This window comes from Branchiostoma lanceolatum, chromosome 2 (assembly GCF_035083965.1).
Source record: "Branchiostoma lanceolatum isolate klBraLanc5 chromosome 2, klBraLanc5.hap2, whole genome shotgun sequence".
NCBI lineage: Eukaryota > Metazoa > Chordata > Leptocardii > Amphioxiformes > Branchiostomatidae > Branchiostoma > Branchiostoma lanceolatum.
In genome coordinates, this window is record NC_089723.1 from 38480764 (window position 1) to 38508050 (window position 27287).

General features: G+C 41.9%; 2 protein-coding genes across 3 annotated transcripts in view; both read right to left on the reverse strand.

The window, feature by feature from the left end:
• Positions 1-1007: 1007 nt before the first annotated feature.
• Positions 1008-13157, reverse strand: LOC136428975 (uncharacterized). Of its 2 annotated transcripts, none has more exons than XR_010754690.1 (4): positions 13092-13157; positions 11116-11235; positions 10875-10986; positions 1008-2865 (listed from the first exon to the last, which is right to left on the reverse strand). XR_010754690.1 is itself a non-coding variant. In XM_066418830.1 (4 exons), the coding sequence occupies exons 1-4, from the start codon at positions 12415-12417 to the stop codon at positions 2732-2734; spliced, it is 462 nt and encodes a 153-aa protein (XP_066274927.1). In that variant the 5' UTR covers positions 12418-12492; the 3' UTR covers positions 1008-2731. The 2 variants fall into 2 exon arrangements, 1 of the variants encoding a protein (XP_066274927.1); XM_066418830.1 differs by lacking the exon at positions 13092-13157 and adding an exon at positions 12322-12492.
• Positions 13158-14481: 1324 nt separating this feature from the next.
• The window catches only part of LOC136427061 (probable E3 ubiquitin-protein ligase HERC1), a 224335-nt gene continuing 211529 nt past the window's right edge, over positions 14482-27287 (reverse strand). Inside the window, exons 96-109 of the mRNA XM_066415778.1 lie at positions 26904-27059; positions 26020-26142; positions 25248-25350; positions 24540-24676; positions 23803-23910; positions 22707-22937; positions 21427-21596; positions 20067-20232; positions 19527-19743; positions 18560-18672; positions 18186-18338; positions 17356-17489; positions 16777-16948; positions 14482-16458 (exon numbers count right to left, since the gene is read on the reverse strand). Of these exons, the coding sequence (XP_066271875.1) occupies positions 16273-16458; positions 16777-16948; positions 17356-17489; positions 18186-18338; positions 18560-18672; positions 19527-19743; positions 20067-20232; positions 21427-21596; positions 22707-22937; positions 23803-23910; positions 24540-24676; positions 25248-25350; positions 26020-26142; positions 26904-27059 (2169 nt within the window). The 3' untranslated portion in view covers positions 14482-16272. The remainder of the gene's footprint in view (positions 16459-16776; positions 16949-17355; positions 17490-18185; positions 18339-18559; positions 18673-19526; positions 19744-20066; positions 20233-21426; positions 21597-22706; positions 22938-23802; positions 23911-24539; positions 24677-25247; positions 25351-26019; positions 26143-26903; positions 27060-27287) is intronic.

Sequence of the window (27287 nt, forward strand, 5' to 3'; positions counted from 1 at the left end):
CACCAAAAACAAGCTTAGATCTTGTAAAAGGCATATAACTGTGATTAAAGCTACACATACATAGTTTTCATTTAAACAGTAGCGTTCCGCACTTTGTTTTATTACGCACAAAAGTCACGGCAGTTTTGGGGTTTGCATTCTAGTGGGACGTTCTAACACAAAAAGGGGGTCCAAACTCCGGTAAGGTGACACCGTGGATGTTTAAGCATCCCATGTCAATAGAATTACACTAAAGCCTTGCAATATCAATTTTTATTGCAAATATGTGCCATATTTTGTTCTACAGTAATTGTTCAAATACGGTGAGATAGAAATTTCCCTTGTCACGGTGAGATCAACCTGCCGCCGGCAAACAAAATGGTGGGACATTGTTTACGTTGCCTGCGATCGTATGCCTTTACGCTTTCGGCTTCATTGATGGTCTTTTCAACCTTGTCATTCATAGCAGCAATATCTATGGGATTTTTTCAGTCGGTAGGGTTCAATTTTCTGGAATGGTCGGCGCTCTACCGGCGGGTTGACTGATTTAATTGTGTTAGGCACCTCTTTTGGCTGCCGTCATACGTCATTGGTAAAGATGGAGGAGCGACAGGATGAACACTGCGGCATCATTTTAACTCTGATTATCCAACTTTAAAGGCAAAGATGGTATATAGGTTTGTTTTAAGAGGAAGTCTAATGAATGTCCTTCCTATATGTGGTGGTATCTTTTTACATGTTGTATTCTACGATGAACAATTAAAGAGTTTCGAGGGGCATGTTCACGATGCATTCGCTCGTCAACCCGCACGAAAGGCGTCAAACTGTGCAATTTGTGAAATCTTTATCCGTTGGGGCTTACCAACTTCAACATATTCTCCAACTTTGTGGTGATTTACACGGAGGTTTAGTCCATAACTAGGTGTACTTGTCATATGCAGCTACCCATGCATATCTCCGCAACAGTGATTTTTAAAACCTTACCGGACTATGGACCTTACCGGACTATGGACACCCCCCGTTAGTGCTGCGTACCGGTATTTTGTGACTGATCTCCTGACCTCATGCAACACCAAATGGGACCAAAGTGATACCTTGGAACAGCGTAACTAATATGCAACGGATCATTCAGGCAGGCCAAGGGAGTTTGGCGGTAGGAAACCTAGTTTAATATGTTCTTTGAATAAAGATACTAAAAAGTTGAAAACAGTTTATGTATTTGTCATTGCAGAAGTTCAGAAAAACACGTTAATTTTTCAAATTGTTCAGGTACAGGTCCGGACCTGTACCTAAACCTCGGTACCTGTACCTGATGTTACGTTTAGGTACGCAGCACTAACTAACACCATATCCACCCTAAGGCATGGAGTGGTGTGACTTCTGTATCTACTTGACAAACGTGAGCAGTTGAGTTATGATTTGATGTTAGATTAATGATGTTCTAGTTGTAGATAACTAAGGATCAAACTAAAGACTTCGTGGGGTTGAACAAACCAATTTCAGTTCTTAAATTTGAAGGTTAGCTTAAATTGCATTGGTGATAATTCGATACTAGCACTCTTTACTGTACAGTAGGACCGAAGATCGATCTATAGTTGAGCAAAAATGATGTCAGTCTTTCACAAACTTGACGTAGAAGCAACTTCCAGAAGGGTCCCATTTTGTGGTCTTCTCTGCATTCCAGATTTTCTTCGCCTTTTCATTGCTTTGCCCTACGTAGACGTACGGAAGGTCCCCCGCCTTGAGAATCTCGTTGATCAAATGCTTCCCGACAAACGTGCCGTACCCACCAGGCACCAGTGCCCTAGCCATCCCGTGCTCCCCCCATGGTTTGGCAACGACGAACGCCAAGGGCTCTCCCTTTTCATTGAACACACATTTGGAGGGGAATGTTGACAGCACGTACTGGATGAACTCTAGCGCCATGGGCGACCCTCCCCACGCCCAGGTACTGTTCACCAGATCTGCATGCTTCCGCTCAAGCCGTCCCAATGTCATGTGATCGGGCAACCTGAATCGGAGAGATGTGAGTCAGAACGGAAACAGATATGGCCGATCAATAGAGGAACTATAATGTAACAAGAAACGCTTTTAAATTAAAAGCACAGTCTGCTCGGTGTCCGCACTGGCAGAGTTTGGTTATATGACTATTCAGAGATTGACACATACGAAACTTAAAACAGCATTGTAGCCGATGTTTCATTCTTTGCAGTGTAGAACCGGCAGAATTACGCAGTATCAAAATCAAAAGTACAAAAGAGCACGCTTAACCAATCTAAAAATAAAGAAAAGACAATACGTATAGCCTGCAGTAGGTGTAAGCGTATATAACTGATTATACATTACAAACTGCTGTTCAGTAGTTGGGTTAAGTATGGAATAGCACTGTCTGATCTGGTGAAGGGAATGTCAAGCTGTGACCGCCCTTTGAAGCCCCTATTGCGGACTGATTCGCGAGTGGGAGGTAGCCAGGGTCGACATGTTTTTGAATTCAATAAAGATTTAGCGAATTTAAGACATAGGTTCTCTCTTCTAGCTTTCAAAGTACATATGCAAAGTACTTATGCATGTCCATGAGTCATATCGTTTTTGGTAGCGGATACAGCTGCTGATCAATACATAAACCAGTGTAAAGAGCAATTTATCTTTCAGATTAAGACTGGGCGTCTAAGTTGAACCTTAGTCCTATGCAAAATCCTTTTAGATTGCCTACAATTTTGGGAATACAATTCCCAAGTACAACTTTTGGCCGCTACCTGTCAGTTGCAGGCAAGACTTTAGGATTGAAAGCGGTGTGAAACTGAAGCAAATTTTCCTCCTGTGGCACCGGTTTTCCCATCTCCAGGCACGCTTGCCTCAGGATTGGTAGTCCTTTTTCAGCAAATGCTGCGGAATAAAGAGTTGATTCATTTCTTATCATTGATTTATTAGCATACAACCTTATCTTGACTTAGTCTTCTATTGAACCATCCTAAATTGTCTTCACCTCATTAACATATCAATTCAGAGTTTTGGTATAAAACCTGGTTCTCCAGTCCTACCCTTTAGTCACTGATGAAAGACAGCGGATGCTGTCTGAAACATCAGACTGTTTCAAAATGTTGTCCAGTTGCTTGAGTAACTGTATTGTATTACCTGGATGTCAAACCTCCATTAACGTATGGAGAAGAGTTGGTTACTGCCTTTACTCTGGCGGTCATCTCTAGTTAAACTGACAATGGCTGAAATCATCACCATATGGACGTGTACATTTCAGCGACTTTAAGCAGCCTGAAGACACAGCGTTTGGGCCACATTCTCCCTCTGATGTCTGAAGGGTGTACACAATTAGTTTGGGACTTCACTTTCTTTTTTCTTTTGGTATGTAAGCATTATTATTTTTGTGTTTGTTAGTCTTTTTTACCTGTAATGGTGAAATTCTTTCCCCACTCTACCATCTCGACGTCTCGGAGGAGTTTTAGAATACCATCCTCACTCTCCCAGTAGAACGTGTAGGACTCGATATCCTGCATAAACTGGGGTTGTATAACAAACATTATTGACATATAACAAACATTATCATATAGCAGAGATGAAGTGATTGATCAAGCAGTAGTCGGCATTTGATATTAATGCCCAGGCCGTTGTTGTACTTTGAATAGAATAGAAGACGAATGTCATTTTGTGGTAGAATGTGGATTATATACCAAAGAAAGAAATGAACTGTATAAGCTTGTATAAAACCTATTTCCCTACTTCACTAGACAAACGTCTGTTCTTTTATATCTACTATAACCTTAAAGCGAGGAGAAGTAGAATTTATCTAATGATAGCCATATTCTTTTGTATACGTAAACTGTACCTGTTATTTTGTTTTGTTGCGACCTGTACTTAGCCAAGTGTGGCAGAAATGTGCAATAAAGGTCTTCATTCATTCATTCAACATTTATCTTCGGCTAGCCAACAGCCATAGCGTAAGACAATTATTGACTGGTAACTTCGGTGGTTCATTCGATGATTGTAGGAACCAACATACAAAAGGTACGTAAAACAATTCATTGTCAGTGTAAAAATTCCACTTTTAAGTGGCCATAGTGTATGGCAATTATTGACTGGTAGCTTCGGTGGTTTATTCGATGATTATGATATAGGAACCAACATACAAAAAGGTATGTAAAACAATTAATTGTCAGTGTACAAATTCCACTTTTAAGTGGTCATAGTGTATGGCAATTATTGACTGGTAGCTTCGGTGGTTTATTCGATGATTATAATATAGGAGCCAACATACAAAAAGGTATGTAAAACAATTAATTGTCAGGGTACATATTCCACTTTTAAGTGTGACTCCCTTTATAGATGCATTTGTAATCTAAGGACATGTTGATTTGATACGAATGACACCCTTGTGCGAATCACTTATTGTTCGTTTCCACAAAAAAGAAAAGATTTTCGACCATACTGTAAATCATAAAAAGCAGCTGCAAAATGAGAAAATATATGCTGTAAATTGCAAAAAAATATGTCGGAAAACAGATATTAATGTCAAATAAGAAGATGTGAAAGAACAAAAATGAAAAATCTATTATTCGGTATACCATACTTTGTGTACTAGATTTTGTTCATCCTTCCTGGCCGCGTAGATTTCATAATAAATGCAACTTTTTTTTTTAAATTCACACGCTCGTATATAAATCAGTTTTGGGGTCCCCAGAGGATGTCATCCCTACAATCAAATCAACATGGCCAAAGTAAAGGGATGTATTGTTTACGTCAATTTATTATTCCACTATCAACTATATTTTGAGACGATTGTTTGAAGGGTTGAAAACTTCTATTTACCTGATACGTCCCCTCCCCTGCAGCGCACATGACGGCGGAGTAGTCCGGCCACTTGTCCACAGCAAACACCAGCTCACCAGGGATCTTACTGGCTAGGTAGTTCCTGGCAGTGTAGAAAATCTAAGGGGATATGGAATAGTGCTGCGTACCTAAACTTTACATCAGGTACAGGTACAGAGGTTTAGGTACAGGTCCGGACCTGTACCTGTACCTAAACAATTTTACCAATTAACATGTGTTCTTCCGAACTTCTTCAATAATGACAGAAACATTAATAAACTGTTTACAACTTGTCAGTATCTTTATTCAAATAATATAACTAAGGTTTCTACCGCCAAACTCCCTTGGACTTACTATCAAAACTTCCGGCCCTCCTGAATGATCTGTCGCATATTTGTAACGCTGTTCCAATTTGTCACTGGTCATGTTTGGTGTTGCATGAGGCTATGAGGTTAGGAGATCAGTCACCTAATAACCATAGACTTGGTGTAGATTTATATCGGTACAGTACCGGTACTTCATGATCCGGTATTTTGGACCTGTACCTAATCTATTTTCACGGTACAGTACCGGTACGCAGCACTAATATAGAAGGTTCATCGTATATATTCATTGGATGCACATCTAAAATCACAAAAGTCTAATGAGAGAAACTAAAGGATATGGCGTAGAAGAAGCCTAAAAAGCCCCAGGCTTATACATCAGTGCTTGGTGGCATCGCTCAAACTAATGAATAAACATTAATCAAGCAATGTTGATGTCGAGAATTCATGATAAAATCTCAAACTTAAGTATTATCCAGAAGTCAAATAACTTGATTACCCTAAATTGTACATGAACATCAACATTGCAACATATAATGATAATAGTGTTTTTTATTGGTCAGAAATTACCCGCAATGGCAGCCTTTCTAGCGCTGAATTGATGCAGGCTATCACAGGTTTCACACACTACCCAACATATATAATATATTATCCACACTTTCATTTTGTGGAACTGTCGCAAGTGTCTGGGCGGCTGCGATTCGGCACCACCAGGTGACCTCAATACGACTTTCCCCAACCGAAGTCAGGTATATATATAACCACGACCTTATACCTTCGACAAATGATTGACGTATTATGAGTGTTTCTCATTGATTATGCAAATAAGGTCCTTATTTGCATAAACTATATCAGTTGATCATCTTCTCCACCCAAATAACAGAAATTGTCCAAAGTATGGCAGTCCCATCTTAACAAAGAAGTTTAGCATTTTATCATCAGTTATGGAAGTGAGGTCCTCACATATTCAACGATGTTCCCAGTCACGCAACTTCCAAATGCCACAAGTATGAAATTGCCGTCATTTACCATTATCGAATTATGATAGTGCCTAATCAATCATGCAAATTAGGCCTACAAATTAGGCCTTGCATATTCTTTATGTATCAAAAGTCCTCTCTTCCTCAGTTACAAATGTCACCTGATTGAATAGTCCTATCAGGAAACGCAGCGGGTTTATCAAAATTCCTTATGAATTATGCGAATTCTGATTTGCATAATCATCATTTAATTATACCAAGCATCACTCAAGCTATCCACATACCAAAATTATGCCGATGCGTCTACTCCATCTTTCTCATTTATTATGCAAATGAGGTCTTTATTTGCATACATGATATGTATGAATATCCATTTCTTCCTCAGTTACATATGTCACGTGTTTGAGAGTCCTATCATAAAATGTAGCGGACGTAAAAAATGTCCTTATTTATCATGCAAATTTTCAGATTTGCACATTATAATTATGTAAATCATCACTCAGCTACAAACCTAAGACCATGACTTATTCTCTGACCCGAGAGCTATCTACCACTCTTAAATCATGACCATGGCATGTCCAGAACAAGAGATATCAAACCAGGAAGTTCCGCTGAAGTCCCGTAACAAGCCGCTAGGGGGTCCAAAGTCTAGTCAATTCAATGTCTCTTCAAGACCTAACGTAAGGTAACCAGTTAACGTCCAATTTAATCAAAACGTATTTATCTTAAAACCGCGCGGACAGAGCCAAATTTCAAACCCATGGGCAGAAATATCAGCTCTTCTAAAAAGAAAATGCATGGTCTGTAAGTTTTTCTCCGCCTGTTTAACGCCGTGCGAGCATGTATTTATACTGAGGTATATGATGAAGAATTGTGCTAGGGTAACCCATTATCGTCCACTTCTGAATCTTTTCCCTTTTAGCGCTATGCTTGAAGAACATAGACCAGAAAAAAATGCACAGTAACTGTTCAAAGCAGTCTGCAGACAAATGATAGTAAAATCACTATGTCTGTCCGGCCACTTGCTTAACGCGATGGAAAAAAACAATGTTTATCTGTAAATTTCCCCCCACATGCGCGGCACGTGGCGTTCACGTGGTAAACGCATGGCTATTATGTTTTACTGTGCAAAAATTAAAGAAATGGCTAAGGATCATACTTATGATGTTCTTTATTGCTCATGAGAACAGGCTTTGGCATAATACACCGCGACATGTGGGCATGAGCCAAACCGGACGTAAATAGGTTCTGCACGTAAATAGGTCACGTTACGTTACCCACACACCAAATATCAATACAATTCATTCAGGCCTTCTTGAGTTATGCTGTTCATCCAGAAAACACACACACGTGACTCACGCACAACTTACCGAAAATATAACCTTCTCTGCGAAGACAATTAACAGACTCGAAATCTGTTGTGCAACATAAAGTTACAGAAGTTCCGTTCAAGTTATAAATTATAAACCTTGGCGGTTGAGGGTCCCACTGCCAGGTCCTTCTTGGTGCGAAAGGTGTTGACAAATTCCCGCAGCGCACGACTGGACAGGCGGTGGCAAGACATGGTGGCCCCGAGTACAGGCCTACTGGAAAATCGTCACGGCCACCCCTACAGTCTACCTTACGTGTACCCTAACCCAAGGAGCCTTCTTCTTCTTCTTTCGGTTTTAGGCAGCCGCCTTCAACTTGCTGAAGGCTATGCTGCCTATACTTGGAGGTCGGACGGGAGAGACTTTATGTGTAGTTTGAAGCTGTTCAGGGTGGAACAAAGAGCAGGCTGAGCTGTGCCGACATGTTGTTCACCCAAGTGGCTTTTCAACTTTGACCTATGCGAGTTCACCTATTTATGTATAGGAGATTGACATGTCCGATGCAATACTCTGCAGCATTATGTAGACTTAGTTCACCTGAACAATAGTATCTTTATTCTCCCTGTAGATATAGATTATCTTTTAAATACATGATTTGATACCTAGGACCATGGATTGTTGTATAAAATCCCAAACAATTTTTAAAACTAGGTATCAGATACACTCCCGCTACAAGTACCCGGGTGTAGAATGTCAACACAGTTTAGTCCTTGGTATTGTTTATACTATGTAAACGATCTTAGGTCACAGTGATGGTAACCTTAAGATCGTTTACATATGAGGCTGGTTTAACACACGCATTTCAAAGCACACTCAGACTCAGAGTGTGCTCCGAGTTTGTTTGTTTTGTTGTATTCATATCTCCATTAGTTTAACATTGAGAAACGCTGTTCTACCTGGACTCCACTTACCTAACAAACCATAGTATATACTCACAAAACGTGGGATTTAAGGATTTTATTTCGCGATTAAACAGACAATTGAACAAACAAGATATGCCGCTGCGTAGAACGCCCTTCCCTTATAACGTTACCTTATGTCATGCTCATTCCGTTCACCATGTGATACTACATACTATAGTGATTAAAATGTAACGTTTAATGACAAAAACGTATACAATTGGTAAACAGAAATCTATACAAAATCAAAATCAAACGCAGTGAACTTAAAAGTGAACGGGAGATGTCAGAGGTCAACATAAGATAACTGGTACTAGCAGCTTAGGTTGGAATGAGCTGGTTCATAGGTTGAGCTGCTCATGCACTGTGATGCATTGTGGGTATTGGCTAATATATCAAAGTTGATAATAAAGGAAACATAACAGCAGTCTACCAACATCCTATGCCCCCATGTCATGGAGTGTTGTGATGTGTGCATCAGAGCTAGAACTAAACAGAACTCATAATAAACACTTCAATGTAAATTCCAGTTATAAGTTACATACTATAAATTTATGTTCCAGTTGCCGATAAACTCCATCGGGTTTAGCAACAGTTCTTCAATTAAAGATTAGATAAAACTACGCTGTTGAGTATAACCCATTGCTATCTGTGTAGACCAGTCACCCAATGGTCTTTACTGTGAAGTAGGACTGAAAAAGAACAAAACCTGTGTTCCTTTGTGCCCTTACCTTGTTATCTCCATGAAAAATGGAGATATAGTTTTGTGTGTGTCTGTGTGAGTCTGTCTGTCTATGAGTTTGTTTCCGGACTATTGTAGTCAGCATAACTCAAGAACCCCTTCATGGATTACAATGACATTTGGTATGTGGGCGGGTGTTGGGAAGTCGAAAGTTAAGGTCGATTTTGGGCCCCCTGGAATGTGACCTTGGTATTGCAGTAGAACTTCCGTGTAAAGGTGTTCATGACCAAGCTAGATTATGTAAATGTGGAAATCATTTGCATTAACAGAATAGTTCATTGAAATATGAGGTCTCCGAACTCTTGTTTCCTTTGTTTACATGTACCAGCCACTTGTATTGTAACATATGTATGTGCAAACTGCTAAGAATCAAATTTTTCATGGGGCTAAACAGTACGAAAAAAGAAGAAAAGAACAAAGATCAATGTAGTTGAGCAAATAGCACCAGCTTGCCAAAAATAGTTACTCAAGCAACTGGATAAAATTTTGAAACTTTTGAAACTTTTGAAATTTTCAAAATTTTATCCAGTTGTTGAGAAACTATTTTTGGCGTATCTTACTACCTGGATGTCTAACCTTCATCAAAGCACCGGCTTTATGGATGATTTTGTGATGCTACTAGGCAGGATACAAATACAAAATCCTACTGGTGGTTGTAAAAGCCTTAAAACTAGTATCTCCACTACATTCCAATCTCTTTCTAAACAGCCTCACGTAACTTGAGTGCCAGTAGACATAGATCTGCTTGTCTTTTACAGACTTACGTAGAAACAACTTCCAGAAGGGTCCCATTTTGTGGTCGACTCTGCATTCAAGTTTTTCTTTGCCTTTTCATTGCTTTGCTCTACGTAACAGTACGGAAGGTCCCCTGCCTTTAGAAGCTCGTTGATCAAACTCTTCACGACAAATACGCCGATCTTACCAGGCACCAGTGCCCTAGTCATCCCGTACTCCCCCCACGGCTGGACAATGGTGAACGCCAAAGGCTCTCCCTGCTTGTTGTACACACATTTGGAGGGGAATGTTGACAGCACGTACTGGATGAACTCGCGCACCTTGGGCGGTCCTCCATACGCCCAGGTACTGTTCACCAGATCTGCGTGTCCTCGCTCAAGCTGTCCCAATGTCATGTCATCGGGCAATCTGAAAAATTAAAGTCTTCCGTTTAACGGCTTTGTAAACAGATATTGCTGATCAATAGAGAAAGTAGTCTACAAAGGAAAAAGAAAATTCCCCACAAGATTCCCTTAAGTCTTCCATTTGAAGCAACATTTCCTTCAGCTTGAAAGACTGGATGTCAAGGTGGAACTGTGTCCCATGCCAAATCCTTTATTCCACATCCCATTATCTTTAAGACGAATATGTTTTGTTTTGGATTGTCTACAATCTTGGAATTCCAAGTCCGATTCTTTCTCTTTACCTGTCCGTTACAGGCAAAACGTTGGGATGGAAGGCGGTGTGAACCGGAATCATATCATCCTCCTGTGGCACCGTTTTCCTCATCTCCTGGCACACTTGGTTCAGTATTGGTAGTCCTGTTCCAGCAAATGCTGTAAGTTAGGTTGCAGCAAGTTAAGTTCGTCAATTCATGGTCAGTTTTATTTAAACTAACTAAGGCTAAAATCAAATTTTGAGTACGATTGTCCCACGTTCTTTAATTCTAAAGACAGTGTTCAAACCCAGAGATGGATTATGTTGACCGTTTGGTATGTAGACAAAATTCTTCCTGTGCTTATTTTGTTGTTGTTTTGTATTTGTACCTGCAATGGTGAAGTTCTTGCCCCAGTCTACCGTCTCGACGTCACGGAGGAGTTTCAGGAGACCATCCTCATTCTCCCAGTAGAACGTGTAGGACTCGATATCCTGCATAAACTGGGGTTTGTTGAACAAACATCATCATATAACGTTACATGTAACGTTAGCAGTGATGTTTTTTTTGTTCATTTGTCCACTATCACCTATTCTGAGACGATTGTTTGAACGGTTGAAACATTTGCCTACCTGATACGTCCCCTCCCCTGCAGCACACATGACGGCGGAGTAGTCCGGCCACTTGTCCACGGCAAACACCAGCTCACCCGGGATCTTTCCGGCTAGGTAGTTCCTGGCAGTGTAGAAGATCTGAAGGAATATAGAAGGTTCATTTTTGTATTAATTCATGGACTCCAAAGTGTAATGAAAGAATTCAAACTTCATGTAAAGGATATGGTGTAGAAGAGGCCTACAAAGCCAGTAGCGGCATCATCATCATCAGCTCCTTTGCATCCTGCCGGACGATCTGTTCAGCGTCGGTGGACCCGTCCGTGGGCGACGAGTCCAGCTTTGCTCTTGCAGTGTTTGCCACAAACAGCGCAAGTAGCGGCATCACTCAAAAGAATATACATCAATTCAGCAATATTGAGGTCGAGAGTAATTTTGGATGCAGAATATAGTACAAAGTAGATATGACCCTGGGAACAAGAAATCACTATAAATTACTTGGCGATCCCGCTAAACAAACACTGTAATCTGCAATGAAAGCAAACATGGCGCATGGTCGGGTCGTCATCAGTAATTTCTACTGATTTATTGTTCCCTAGGCCATAAATAGATTATTTCATGCCAAAATACAACAACCTGTGATGTTTACTTGTTAAAGCGTAGTGTATTCCGGTAGATCTCGCCCTCCTTAATGTGTATCCGGTAAAAAGGCGGACCGAAGTAAGGTGAATATCAGTAAAACGTATTTACAAACCCTACTGCCTCTCTATAGTGGGCTCAGGTCGTGCCAGTGGCGTAACGGCGTTCGGCTCAGAACCAAGTGGTCCCGGGTTCGAATCCAGACATGTCACGAATCTTTTACCATTGGGAAATGCACTTCTTTCCTCACTCTATCCAGTTATGAATAGGTACCTGACTTCTGTTGGGGAAGGTTGTATTGAGGTCACCTGGTGACGCCGAATGGCAGCCGCCCAGACCCTTGTGACAGTTACACAAAATGCAAGTGGAGAAAATATGTATCTGTTGCCAATGTGACTGCCATTGCAGGTAATTTCTGACCGATAAATCCATTATTATCATAGCTACTTCAAAGTACAACAACATAATACTACTACTTTTTCTGATACTTGAATTTCAAGAATATTCTGTATATATACTCGTGTACAGAATCGGCATCAGGTAATAAAACATAAAGCTACAGAGGATGCTTTTAAAGAGATTATAAACCTTGGCAGTTGAGGGTCCCAACGTCAGGTTCTTCTTCGTGCGAAAAGTGTTGACAAATTCCCGCAGTGCACGGCTGGACAGACGGTGGCAAGACATGGTGGCTCCGGGTACAGGCCGACTGGAAAAATGTCACCACACTCTACACTCTATCTCACCAAGGAGGTAATTTCCCTATAATTATACCCCCTCCACCAACCCAAGGACAGTTAGTTATACAACATCCTTGACATCTACATTACCAGATGCAATACTTAACAACATTGTCCAATCTTAATAATTCATCTGAACAGTAGTATCTTTATTCTCTGTGGATATATAGATCACAGGGTTCGACACCTATAGGACCATGGCTTGAAATCCCCAACAAGTTAAAGAATAAGCCAATGTACGAAGAATGCAATTCATGGTACCAAGGACACAAGATAATGTCCTTGGTGGTACAGACACTCCCGCTCAGCGCTACAAAGTCCCAGATGTAGAATGACAAAGCGGTTTAGCCTGTGTTCTGTATGTAAACGGTCTCTAGGTCACTATCCTGAAAAGAGCCTAAAGGTAACAAACCACGTGGCAACATTGAGTTCGGTGACCTTTGTGAATTACTCAGAAGAGCTACAGTAATAACTGCAAAATGTCTCATGGATTTTGTAATTGAGATCAGAAGTTCCTTTTAAGATCTTTTAATCTTTTACCTGCTACCTAACTACATAACAAATACATGTTGGGGTGCCAAACGTCTACCTCAGAGTGCTATTAGGCTATAAATCAGCAACCTTGGCAGTTGAGGGTCCCGCTGTCAGGTCCTTCCTCGTGCGGAAGGTGTTGACAAATTCCCGCAGTGCACGGCGGCTGGACATTATATATATATAATGTCCTTGACATTACCTGATACAATACTATCTTAGCTCATGTCCGAACCTTGACAATAGTATCTGTATTCTCCGTGGAGATATATATCACAGGATTTGACACCTAGGGCCATGGATTGCTAATATATAAAATCCTCAACAATGTATGTAACATGGTACATTAACTCCCACTTCAAAGTTCCCGGATGTAGACTGACAATTGTCTGTGTTGTGCATGTAAATGTCTTAAGGTCACCATCACTGAGAGAGCCTGAGGGTAACTATTCACAATAGTGTACCTGTGGGTATAAACTAAACTCATTTTCGAGTTAGCAAATCGGGAGAGGTATGTAAACCAGCAGGATATGTAAATGAGATAAGGCATATACGGGGAAAAGAAAGTTTGTACTTGGGGGTGGCTGGCAAGTAGGAGTAAGAGGTGGCGTCATGAGGATGGTAGAGATTGGGTAGAGAGGGGTATGGAGAGAAAATGGCAGGTGATACATCTGTTAAGCCCCACCCACCACCCCGTAGTAAAGTTCTTTGGAAGCATTGCCTCGTGCCCTGGTGGGGCTTTTCCCGCACTCATCTCTCTCTCCACCACTCCTCTGGGTCGCGTGGGATGGGTTTGGCATTGGGAATATTTTTCAAACCACATTATCCTAGGAAAACTCTTATTTTCCTTCCAGCGGCCTTGGAAGAATGGCCTAAAAATAGTAGTTTTGGGGATGACAATTGACGGTTTTCACTAAAAATGACGTTTCCACAGAAAATATCAAATTCGTCTGTCGTTCCGTGGCGAGGCACCCCTATCCATCGGAAACATTGAATTGCCCGAAAAAAGATGTTTGGTAAAGCGTTTTTGCTTTTCTGGGAACGAGTCAGGTCGGCCCCGAATTGTAACAAAAAACTCCGAACCAATACCTTCAGGGGCTCGGAAGGGCAGGGCCGCTATGGGAGGAAACGAACATATCGGGTCTGCTGGCGGGATGGTTTAGATTAATCTCAAAGCATAAGATGGAACTCAAGGTAAAATCTTAAATAGCATTTCGGGTTACTCAGTCTGAAAATTGTTAAGGCACAGGAGTCCAAAATATACATTTTAGGCCTGAAAATAGTAAACAAACTACATGAAATAACTCCCTACAGCTACATAATGTCAAGTCAAACAAAACTACAAACTTTAATGTTACTACACATCTTACTCTTAGCATTGATGATAATCCAAAGCTGCATGCATCTGTGTAAACATGTACTTGTCACTCCAAAGTCTTTACTGTATAGTAGGACGCAATAAGAACGAATACCAGTGTAGTTGAGCAAAAATAGCACCAGCTTTATTCACGATTTTGTGACAGGCAAAAAAACACAATTAAAACCTTCAGGGGTGGGTTAGTGGCACTTTTAACAGAACTTACATAATAATAATAATACGTTACTAGTTTTTTCACTGATTGTCAATATAGGGGCTGTGCTACATGTACCCTTAGTGAATCTTGGAGAGCGCATTTTGCTTGTACATTATATAATATAGTAGCCCTCATACAGTAATATGCAAGCAAAATACGCTCTCAGATTGGCCACCGCTAGGGCTGTGTAATTACTTGAGTAGCATGTAGTGACTATAGCCACAGCCGATGCTGTAGGGTTGATGTGAATTAGGACTTAACCATGGTCAATATTGACCAAGTCATATATATTTAGTGACTACATTGTTACAGGCCATTGGAATAACGGCAGATTTGAAAAGACTTTTCAGTTTGAAAATTATAAAACTGGTGGACATTTTACTTCTTGGGCATTCTAAGGACACTGAGGTAGTCAGCAACTTAAATTGATACTTAGGACCTTGTTGTACAGTTGCATTAAAACCTGTTGGCCACATTGTATCAAATCAATTCAGTAACCAATTAAGTGAGTTTATGTACATGTATGCTTCCTTGTTAATAAAAGCATATTGCACCAAAACTGAAAAAAAGTAGTCCAACCCTCGCCTATCTTAAATTGTAAGGACTGTACAACGCTTGTTACAAGTCACTGAAACAGTTGATAAAATTAAAAGACTTCAGCAATGGAAAAGTTAACACTTTTACCATATCATACATTTCAACATCTCAATGCCTATCATATCACCCAGTTCCCACAAATGAACTAAACACCAATTATATTTCTCCTAGACTTGACATTCCCTGTTCCTATACACCCAAACTTACTTACTATCATCTTATGAGTTATACACCTTTGCCCTCAGTATAAATAAATGCAACACAGAAACATACACAAATATCTGACAATTTTCCTCCCAATGAGATAAAGCAATTCACACTTGAATCATCATGAAATCATTTTACACTTCTCAGAGGAAATATCTTTAAAAAAAGAAAGATTCAAATCCTGTTTCATCTATTATTATAAAGAAAATACTACAATCATAAATGAAGACACAAGAAAGTAGCAGCTGATACATTTGTTAGAGATTATAGTCTGAAATGTACAATGGTTACACTTTGAGGTCCATATACACCAAATACCAAATATCAAGCTTCTTCCTCTGTCTTCTTGGTGTTGACTTCAAACAGTGCTTAATATATGTCTCCATTTTATTTTCAGCTCGGACTCTAAGTTGCTTGCACCCTCTTTCCACTGTAGAGGCTGCAACCTATGAGCGACCAAAACACTCAAAACGAATTTCATAGCCAAAGAACGATATCTTTAACGGTTTGTTTGCTCTCTTGTCTTTTAAATCATTCTTCTGCATTGTACATTACATATATATACCAATGATAAAATCAAGGGTGACAAAAATCCAATTTTGGTAGCCCTAGAAACGAGATCGTTGTCTAGTGGAAACAGGGTCTAACCTAACACATATAGAGTCAACACAGTAATCTCCAAAACTTAAGGATTCTCAAGCTACCGGTTCTACAGAGCAGCAGGCCTTTCTACATCAGCGGCATAAGGTATTTGACAAACTCATCATCAGGCAATCGTAGAAAGGTTCACTGCTCTTCAGAACTGGGAGCTTGAGACACATTAGGATTGTGCCTTTCTACATCTGCTTGGAGATTGTCAGGTCGGTTCTTCAGGAGTGATTGATTGACAGGTGTCAGTACTCGTCGTCTGACCCGGCCCCGACGTCAGCGTTCCTGGACAGCATGTAGTTGTCCATGTCGATGGAGCGGCAGTTGTTTATGGCGTAGCGCAGACGTTCCGCCATGACCTCCTGGCTGGAGTACGGAGGCAAGCGGAGCTGGAAGAAGCAGGTCTGGGCCGTGGGCAGGCCGTCACCCGTCTGCAGAAACAACAGGTGTCAATCATAAAGGAACTGTCAATCAGCTTCAACTGTCAATCAAGTACAATTGTCAATCATCTGTCAATCAACTACAACAGGTCTGGGCCGTCTGGAAAAGCAACAGGTGTCAATCATAAAGGAACTGTCAATCAAGTACAACTGTCAATCATCTATAACTGTCAATCAACAACAACTGTCAATCAACTACAACTGTCACAGCATTCAGACAGACACACAGGCATACACACCCCAAAACATGACCTTCTTGGCGGTGAAGGTAACAATGGACACACAGATTCTAAGGGACAAGTTCCTTACCCTGTCGACTTTCATGATCTGGAAGCGCTGTGAGATGTCGGCAATGTTGGCAGGCAAGCGGGATCGGCCGGACACAAAGCGCATGAAGAGGATGCGCTCATCGTTACTGAACTGCTCCAGGGTCTGCCAGAACCACTGCACCAGGTGGTGGTTGTCGTCAATCTCTCGGTACCTGTATACATGAGGCAAAAAATACATATCTTTTTTTTTATCTATCCAATTAGGGAAGTCCTAGAAACTTTTGCAAGGACAGAGTTTCAACAGTGCGGAAGTCCGCACATCCACTGTCTGTTTTGGGTGAAAGATGTGCCAAAATCGAATGTAACTACAATTCTCTCCAAAATGCTGACTGCTAAGCAGAGAAAGCAATACATGTATATGTATATGTATTTACTGTTTTTAAAGTCTTTGGTATGACTCGGCCGGGGATTGAACTCATGACCAACTAGAGGCAAGGTACTAGTAAACACTCTACTCACTTGGTCATTGAACTGGAAAACTAACCCAGAAAGTGGGATATATCCCTCAAGCTTAACAGTTTGTCTATTTGTCCTTAGTCAATGTTTTGAGGTATCTCACCTGACAACTTTCTTGAGAATGTCGACTGAGATATCCGGCATGCCGCAGACCATGGACTCCAGGTGCCGTGCAGTCTGCAGGGACAGGAGGGTCACTGGGACAATCCAGGCCATACCCTCACGCACAGCCGACACCTGGGAAAATATGTCACCATATCACTACATGAGCTACATTTTGTAGGGACCATACAATGGGGATTATGTTGTGCCGTGCAGTCTGCAGAGACAGGAGTGTCACAGGGACCATCCAGGCCATGCCCTCACGCACAGCCGACACCTGGGAAAATATGTCAACATAGAAAACATTGTGATGAGTGGTCTGTCAAATGTTTGGTCAGTCGTTGGTCACTCAGTGGACGTAGCCTCTAGTCACCCTGACCAAACAAACCACGTGAATCGCATTGAAACTCAGATTCGTATCAGCCATGACTTGACAAATCGCTTTCTAACTTGCGTTAACGACTACATCTGACCAAACAAACTTGCCAGTGAGATGGTGGAAGGTGTTAGCTTCCAAATGACGTTTTCAGAATTACAATTTTGGCACTTCGGAAGTGATGGAATCCGCCCGTGATTTAACGTTTAGAGAAAAGTAGTAGAAACTATTTTTTTCTAAACGTTAAAATCGCGGGCGGATTTTTTATATCTCATGTTCTGGAAAAGCTATGGTCACAAGTTTTGGGTGGTAGATAGCTCTTGTGCTTGGGAAGAAGTGACATAAGTTTGGGCCACCTAGCATAAGAGTTTGGAACCGCAGGGCCATTTTTGTTAAATCTACCAAAGAGACTCAGGATGGGCATCTTAGACTGTTTGACTGTATCATTAACATACCTGTCTGTCGATCTCGTGGAGTCTGTACTGTAGCGCCCTCTCCACATACTCCTTCCGGTTGTGGAACGTCAGCGGAATGCTGCGGCCACCGGGAATGATGGGTACAAACCGGCCATCCACGCTCTGGCCCTCGAAACAGTCCAGCGGAATCACCTGGGAGAAATATGTAAATATTTGTTTGTTTGTTTCTTTGTTTTAATGTCTGTGCAAACTCTGACCCTCAAAACAGTCCAGTTGGCTTATCTGGGAGAAAACAGTAAATATTTGTTTGTTTGTTTTACCGAGTTACCTAAAGCAAAGTGGTGAGTGACTCTTACTACTTGTGTATGTCTGCAAATATTGTTTACCTGGATGTCTACCCTTCATCAACGTACCTCGTGGAAAGTCTCGGACGTGACCCCGCTCTTGTCGATGTCCCGAATGCTGCGCAGACTCTGCACAAACAGCGCGTCCACGTCTTCTACATCATCGATGGTCAAGGGCATTCCTGTATGAGCGAATGAATGAATGAGTAAATGAATGAGTGAATGAATGGTTTATTTGTGTAAAGAACTGCAAGCCCTGCATCTGAAATACAGTACGTTTTACTTACACTCAGTCGTACATATTCAAAATCAAACAATCTACATAAAAATACAATTATTCTAGTTTTCGCAAGACGTATAATAATAGATTCCATCATTGTTGTCATCTAAACATGTGGCTGAGTAGCAATTGCGACATCAGAAGTTTAACCTGATTAAATCAGTGCGACGTTACAATACTGTGTTAAGTAAGAGTGTGTTAGATCTTTGGTTGACTTGAAAAGTCAAATTTGTTAGTTATACAGTTGAAACATGTTATTTTTCATTGTTCAACATCCTAGTAGTGATGGTCTCCAAGCGGATCTATCGGTGGCAATGGCAGTATCCAAAGGGCAAAAGCAGTATCTAATAGGCCACTGAGATGCTGCTTTTTCCCTTTGGATACTGTCACTTCCACCGATAGATCTGCTTGGTAATTAGGTACTGGATTTTTGTGGAAACGAGAACATAAACGTGCCTGCGAGCTGCTTCCACAGCTGCTGTTACAATACTGTGTTAAATATGATCTGTCACTGACTTGAAAAGTCAAAGATGCCATACAGTTGACACATGTAGACAGTGAACAACTTTAAGGCAAGGCTCGATGCATGGTGGAAGGATAGGATACACACTGAGTGAGAAGAGGGTGTCTAACAGGCAAGAAGATGCCTTCTACACCGAGACGTCCTATTAAAGGTATCCTAAGGTATGTATTACTAACGCTGTTCAACATTCTTAGCAGTGATGGTACTGGGCTTTTATGGAAACGAGGACGTGCCTGCAAGCTGCTTCCACACCATGGGTGCCAGGTGCAGGTCCAGCGGCTTCTTGGTGCGGATGGCCACGCCGAACAGGACGCCCAGGAACTTGAACTGGTGCAGGTGCTCATGGGAGGTCGCCGAGGGGTTCAGGACGAAGCGGTCGCGGTTGCAGCCGACTTCTACGGAGGAGTTGGGCGTGGGCAAGAAGAGGTCGATGACCCCAGTCTCCAGCTCCTGAAGAGGATGACAAGTAAGTTAGACCCTAGTGATACTGTAAAAGTAATGCATTTTACTTTCGTGGTGGTTTTGTTTCGCAGTACGAAGGAAAAGTAGACTTTTGCGATGGTTTTTGGCATAGTAGTGTCATTATTTCATAGTTAGAGAATAGAAGAAAATAAAACTACACCTTTGCACTTCGACTTTATTAAAATCTCGAATTTGTCCGCCTAAGTGGTACCGATATGTGAAATTTGGGGTCCCGGCCCTTGGACTACAATTAGGCAAAGCTCTTCTGGGTATACAATAATAATTACAGCACTGTTTCTGATTTTTTGTACCTGGCACATTTCCGTGATGGTGTCGTCGAACACCCCCCCTGCGTCGTCTGCCCCCTCCCCCACCAGCTTGACCTTCCAGGCGCGTGAGGGCAGCCTCAGCTCATCTGGCTTCAGCTTCACCACCTGGCGGGCTATCTGGTGGAAAATGGGCTTGCACTTACGCCCCCTGGAGAACAGAACATGCACTGCAGTCAGCAACTTTCACAAGTTACATGTATTACATTTGAGAACTGTAAATCTTTGCAGTGTAAATCTTTACAGCTCATCTGGCTTCAGCTTCACCACCTGGTGGGCTATCTGGTGGAAAATGGGCTTGCCCTTACGCCCCCTAAAGAACAGAACATGCACTGCAGTCAGCAACTTTCACAAGTTACATGTATTACATTTGAGAACTGTAAATCTTTGCAGTGTAAATCTTTACAGCTCATCCGGCTTCAGCTTCACAACCTGGCGGGCTATCTGGTGGAAAATGGGCTTGCACTTATGCCCCCTGGAGAGCAGAACACACACTGCAGTCAGTACCTTTGACAAGTTCAGTCAGGAATTGTACATCCAAGCTTCAGCTTCACAACCTGGAGGACTATCTGGTGGGAAATGGGCTTACACTTCTGGTACCACTTATTTCATCAGGTTGGTAAATCACTGGATCATCTCTTTTTAATGTCTTGGTTTACAAAAGAATCAGTAGTGACAGACTATATCATAAAAAAACAGCTGTGTAATAGACTTGGATGGGGCCCAAGTTGATAGACATTTGAACTCATTGGATTAAGGAAGCTGTATGGATTGGAGGGACACCTAGCTGCAATGCAAGAAAGATCCATTTAGTATTGGAAGGTGACAGACTGGCGGGCTATCTGGTGGAAGATGGGCTTGCACTTCCGCCCCCTAGAGAACAAAACATGCACTGCAGTCAGCAACTTTCACAACTTATAAGTTGGGTAAATCTTTGCAGTGTAAATCTTTATGGCTCATCTGGCTTCAGCTTCCGGCTCCTGGGGGACAAAACACACATCAAAGTCATTTTTGGCACCACAAAAAGCAATGTGCATGCATAACATAAAAGGATGGCAAAGCCTAGTGAACCTGGTTGGTTCTACGCACCAAAATGTTCAAGAGGACAAGGAACCATGCAACTCCAGATGTCTTACTGAGGGTTGACAGCGGTAAGAAAGATGAATCCACTTTCATTTCTATTCAGTCGTTTGTTCAGATCTTAATAGTGTCATCAGATTGGTACATCACTGGATAACTAAAGTCCTTTTTGGATGACTGGATAACAAAGCAACAAGTTGCACTATACAATAGTTCTAGTGAAATACAAATTTTCAGGTCTTGTCAGGCCAAAGATTTGATGTACCTTGTGGCTAGTCTCCTGACTGTGATCTGAGGTCCGTAGTTCTTGCCCTGAACCATCGTCCTGCCGATGGCCCTGACCATGGGGAGGGTGTACACCCGGGGGGCCAGGAGGGGTCGAAGGTTACCCTGCACCAGGCCCTCCACACCGATGCTGTACACACCCAGGTTGGTCTGTAGGGGAACAACACAACACAGTTACAAGCCCTTTAGATAAAAAAAGTCTCACCAAGAAATAAGGTGCACAACTCGGGGGATAGTTATACACCATCAATATCCGCCAAATTCTAAATGACTGCGGTCATCAACAGCTAACCAAGCCAGGAACTAAACACAAAAAACTTGTACCCTCAAATTTGATTGACCTTATTTTTGTTAATTTTCTTTTTTATCAATCGTTTAGTATTATGCGTCAATGGAAAGCTTATTTGTCGCCCTTTACAATGGTACCGTATTTGTCATGATCCTACATTTAAAGGTCGAACAACTGAGCTTTCCAATGATATATGTATATGATACAATGTAATTCATACCGTATTTACAGAGATCATGTAATTCACCGAGCTTTTTGTGTTGAGTTGCAAAAAGATCTCAGTAACCAAATTTACTGGAAATTCTGGATTTCAATTACACCAGCATAACAAATCACCTTAGCTCACCTTACAAAGAACTACAAAAGCTAAATTCACAATTAACAGGATAGTATGTTTTCACCAAAAGCTATTGTATTCCTGCCTATCTATCAAGAATTTGTATGAGTGCAAACCTGTCTTCTTGAGGGAATTACTTGCATCATCTAAGAACAAATCATGGAGAGGGAGGAAAAGAGGATTCATCAATCATTGGATCAAGTTTTGAATAAAATTTGTTTAGTTGCCTATCTTTGTGAACATGTCCTTCTGACACCAAACACTTATCTTTTTTGTAGGTCCTCAATATGCAATCAGAAAAGAGCATATAACTACGAGGCATGTTATCGAATTTGACCTTTTTTTCCCAACCCTATCTACATACTAAATATCGTAAGGATCCATTCACAGCTTCCAGAGTTATGATGTTTATAAACACACACACACACAAACACACAACACAAGCACACTACACACACACACACAAACACACGCACATGCAATCAGAGCGGAATACATAACCTTCTTGGCGAGAGTAATAATAAACACAAGAGAGCCCAACTCATGAGACCATGAGCTAGGGAAGCTGGTTCCCCCCAAATTAAGGTATCAGTTCTTAAGTACAGTACACCTGTCCTGCCACACCTGTCCTTACCTGGTGCGGGCTGAGGTTGAGGAGTCTCCAGGAGGAGTAGATGAGGTCTGAGAAGTGGTGCAGGAGCCGGAGTCTGGCCTTGATGGCGTCGATGCTGCACTCCTTCAGAGAGGTGAACTGGGGAGGGATGGAGGAGGGCTGGCCCAGCTGGAGCGGTGCCGGCACCCCGGGGGCGCGCTTGGGTGGGGGAGGGGCTGTCCAGCCGCCGCTGTGATTCCTGCCCGCAGAAATCTGGGGTGGGGAGAGATAACATTTGTATAAGTGCCTGTTTTGGTTGTGTTTAGTTTCTGTCTGTGTCTGTATAGCTGGTATAACCACCCTTCAGTGTAACACACCAGCTTCTGTATCTGTATCTGCATAGCCGGTATAACAGCCCTTCAGCATGACACATCAGCTTCTGTATCTGCATGGTATAACTGAGGGGCTGTCCAGCTGCCACTGTGATTCCTGCCCACAGAAATCTGTGATGGGGACAGTTAATGGGTGAGCAAAAACAGCAGCCGGCCAGTGCAATAGCTAAAGGGTAGAGTGTTTGCCTTGCTTTTAGATTAGGTTCGAGTTCAAACCCAAGCCTGGTCATACCAAAGACTTGATAAGTGGTATATACTGCTCTCTCTGGTTAGCACTCAGCACTAAGAAAGCATAAGAAAGAGTATGGAAACAGAACACACACCGCTACCAGTGGACTAGATCCTGCTGTAGTGATTGCACAAAGTTGTGTGGCCCAAGTGATGTTGAAACAGAGATGTGCGCCGCCCTATGCACCATCTGGTTAGGGAAGGTCTTTAACAAACTAACTCATTAACTGATTAACTGACCTGTTTAACATTCTTGCCAGAGACCAGACACAGTAGCAGCTGATTATGTTACATTACACAGAGCATATTGAAAAACGCAAGTAGGTTTCCCCCGGTTGAATAAATAATCAATACGATATGATACTATAGAAGACAATACAATGCAAAGAGTTCGAAATAGAAGTCCGAGGACCCTTTACTGACCTGTCTAGCATTCTTGTCCTGCAGTGCTGAGACCAGACACGGCTCATAATTAACTTACTAACTAACTAATTAACTAACGAACTAACTGAGCTGACCTGTCTAGCATTCTTGTCCTGCAGTGCTGAGACCAGGCATGGCTCCCTCCTGGCGTTGGTGTCCCCGATCCCGAGCTGTCCGTCCCCGTTGCTTCCCCACGCCCACACCTGCAGACAGGTTAAAATGTCACTTCATTAAGATATCTAAGGCCACACCAATTTAATTTCTTGGTTAACGGATTTTTATTTTCCAAAAAAGAATTTTTTTTTTTTTTAAATTCATGAAAACAGAAGACTGGGCCAGCCTTCTGTTTTCATGATTTTTTTTTCTAAATCTTTTTTTTTTGCAAATAAAAATCCGTTAACCAAGAAATTGAATTGGTGTGGCCTAAGATATCTTTGCAACAGTGGGGTTCAAGCGCCTCCAACTGACCAGTCTAACTGATCTAGACCTTTTAGCCTGGTGGTTAAGGCAGCAACCATTTCACCGCGAACATAAAACCGACGCAAACATTTTCATCCAATACTGTAGCAGTATGTGACTATAGCGCTGCCGCGAACTTAAAAATACCACAAACACTCCATATTCCCCTTAGTGTGAAATTAAAACTACGCAAACTTAAATGCATTTACAGTATTTCTTTTTTTATTGTTATGATAAATGTTAAACCAGTTTGAAGGAGGTGGGAATAGAATAAGCCACTTAAGGTTTTCGCCTCCTCTTGCACATGTTTCTATTATCAATGTGTATCATGTTATGTTGTTTATTGTGCAAATGAATAAACAAACAAACAAACCTCGCCCGTGGAGGTCAAGGCCAGCGAGTGTTCCGCTCCGACAACGACGTCCTCAACGAAGAACGCCTCCAGCGCGGGAACCTGCTGCGGTCGGTTGTGATTCCTGCTGCGACTCTCTGGCTGACCAATCAGACGCTCTGCAATGATAGAATTGACCAATCAGACTCTTTGCAATAATAGCCTTGAACAATCAGCAGCTTTGAGCAATCAGTCAATCTGCAATTGTAGAATAGACCAATCAGATGATCTGTAATATAGAATTGACCAATCAGACTCTTTGCAATAATAGCCTTGACCAATCAGGAGCCACTCAGGACATACGTTCCGACACATGGCAGTAGACGACCAGGACGTCAGAAGACGAGCTACCTGACCTACATCCAGAACCTGCTGGGGGATGCTGAATTGAAGGTGACCTGAGTCCCGAGGCCATCACTGCAATGGCTACTGACCGGCGGATGTGGAGAGGACATGTGATCGGCCGCTATGCGACCGACCGATGATGATGATGAGAATTTACCAATCAAAAGCTTTGCAATACAAAATTGATCAATAAAAAGCTTTGAACTATAGAATTGACCACTCGGCCACTATACCATGATAAAATTTCCATATGGAAAATACATAATGTGGAGACAAACAGACACACAAAAACAACAGCTCCTGTTTCATGGAGGTATATACATGTACATTGTACACGTATCTCACCTTGCCCGAATGTGAAGACTCTGCCATCCTTGGTGAGTGCCACAGAGAACTGAGTTCCACAGCAGACTTTCTTCACTCCTATACCGCACAGGGGGTCCACTCTCTGGAAAAAACATCAGGAATTTGGGTGGCAAATTGTTATACATAATGCTGATTAAATTGCACAAAAGGTTAAAGGAATTGAATACGACTGATATTAAGTTGGAAGCTGCAAGTTTCACTTAAAAACTTCATTTAGCCAATGGGCTCATTTAGATATCTCTTTTTCTTAACCTTGGCAAAAGTTGGGGTTGCAGGATGCCAACAGTGGCACTTGGCTGGCTAATAGATGAATGATTGTTTGTTATCTCAACGAAAAATATTGATATGTTATGTCATGTTAATATGTAATTGTTAAATATTGTCTTGGGTCTGTCTGTCTGTTTGTGCTTCCGGATGTTTGTAGTTAGCATAACTCAAGAACCTCTTGATGGATTGTGATGATATTTGGCACGTGGGTAGATATTGGTGGAAAGAAAAAGGCCAAGGTCCATTTTGGGCCCCCTGGTGTGTGACCTTGGTACTGCAGCAGAACATCCTTTTTTTTGTATTTATTGACCTGGACGTGCTATGGTCCTGATTTTTTGGTGGTAGATAGCTTGTGATGTAAGGAGGAAGTGGTGTAGGTTTGGGCCCCCTGATATGTGGCCTTGTTTAGACTTGTGGCCCCTGAATGTGTGACAGGGCTTTAAGATAGTTGCCCGAACTACTGTTATGCACTTTCCCAACAGACCTGCGGTGTTGACTTGGCTGTGGAGTTCCCCAGGCCCAGTTTGCCGTAGTCTCCGTCTCCGAAGGACCACACCGTGTTACCGTCCGCTGACACAGCAAGTGTGTGGTTCAAGCCACACCCAACCTACAACAACAATAATAACAACAACATGAATAACAACAACATCACGTTTTCATCTGCTGACACAGCAGGTGGTGTGTGGTTCAACCCACAGCCAACCTAGGACAACAACAACAACATCAGTGAATAGCTTCATCATGGGGGCAAATAATTAGTGGATGACAAAGTGTTTTGGTGACTGTCTGCCACCTCTCCCCCATAAACAAAGAAAACAGATATGCTTGTTGGATTAAGGAGGCCGTATGTGGACTAGAAAATTGACTCCAGTCATGAACCATGATGGGGGGATATAGACTCCATCAGATCTAGGGCTTCATTTTTCACACTGTAGCAGCAACACCTTGCTGCAGTGGGAAGTAGCACCTTTTAGTCACCAACCACAGACCGTGAGAGGCAGACTGCCCAATAGATGATGCATGATTCTGTTGTTCAGTCTTCCCCTTTCAATATCTTTTTAGCCATACACACAATAAATTTTTGTTAACAAAATCATGGCTATCAGTATAAGAACAATTTCATTTAAGATTTTCCAAATCTACAAAGATGACCTCCGTGAACAATTTCATCAGGTTGGTAGAACCAATCAGACTTGCCCTGAGGAAGGTAACAGATCTAGATGGTCACCGAAATGTTGGACTTGAATGAAACACTTGGTTGTGCGCAAAGATCTTTATCATTCTTCCACAGATAACATGGCTCAGAGAAAACAGCAGAATCATCCTTGACGTGTAAACAAACGAACAAACAAGACTATTAGTGTTTACCTGTCCGACCATCTGGCCCTCCAGTGCTGTGACTCTCTCTGGGATCTTCTTGTTGGAGGTGTTTCCCAGCCCCAGCCTGCCGTAGTCGCCGTTACCGAATGTGAAGAGTTTCCCATCAGCCGACACCACAGCAGAATGTTTGAACCCACAGGCCATCTGGGGGATAGCAAACGAAAATGAAAACTAGACAGGCAGTATTTGATGTTTACCTTCACATGCTGTAGCCTAACAAACTACCACTCTGTCTGTTCTTACTCAAACACATTTATATAATATACATATGATGACCAGCCCTTCCATAGAGGTAAAGATGACAAAACTCATTTTATACATTGTATATCTCTCAGTCTAACTGTTTAACCCTTCTCAGTTTCCTGTTTTTCA

Excerpts from the sequence above, each read along its gene's own strand:
- LOC136428975 (XM_066418830.1), bottom strand. The coding sequence starts at position 12,417 with ATGTCTTGCCACCGTCTGTCCAGCCGTGCACTGCGGGAATTTGTCAAC. Across the intron at positions 11,236-12,321 it reads TGGGACCCTCAACTGCCAAG|ATCTTCTACACTGCCAGGAA; the intron begins GTTTATAATCTC and ends ATATTCCTTCAG. Across the intron at positions 10,987-11,115 it reads CAGGGGAGGGGACGTATCAG|TTTATGCAGGATATCGAGTC; the intron begins GTAGGCAAATGT and ends AACAAACCCCAG.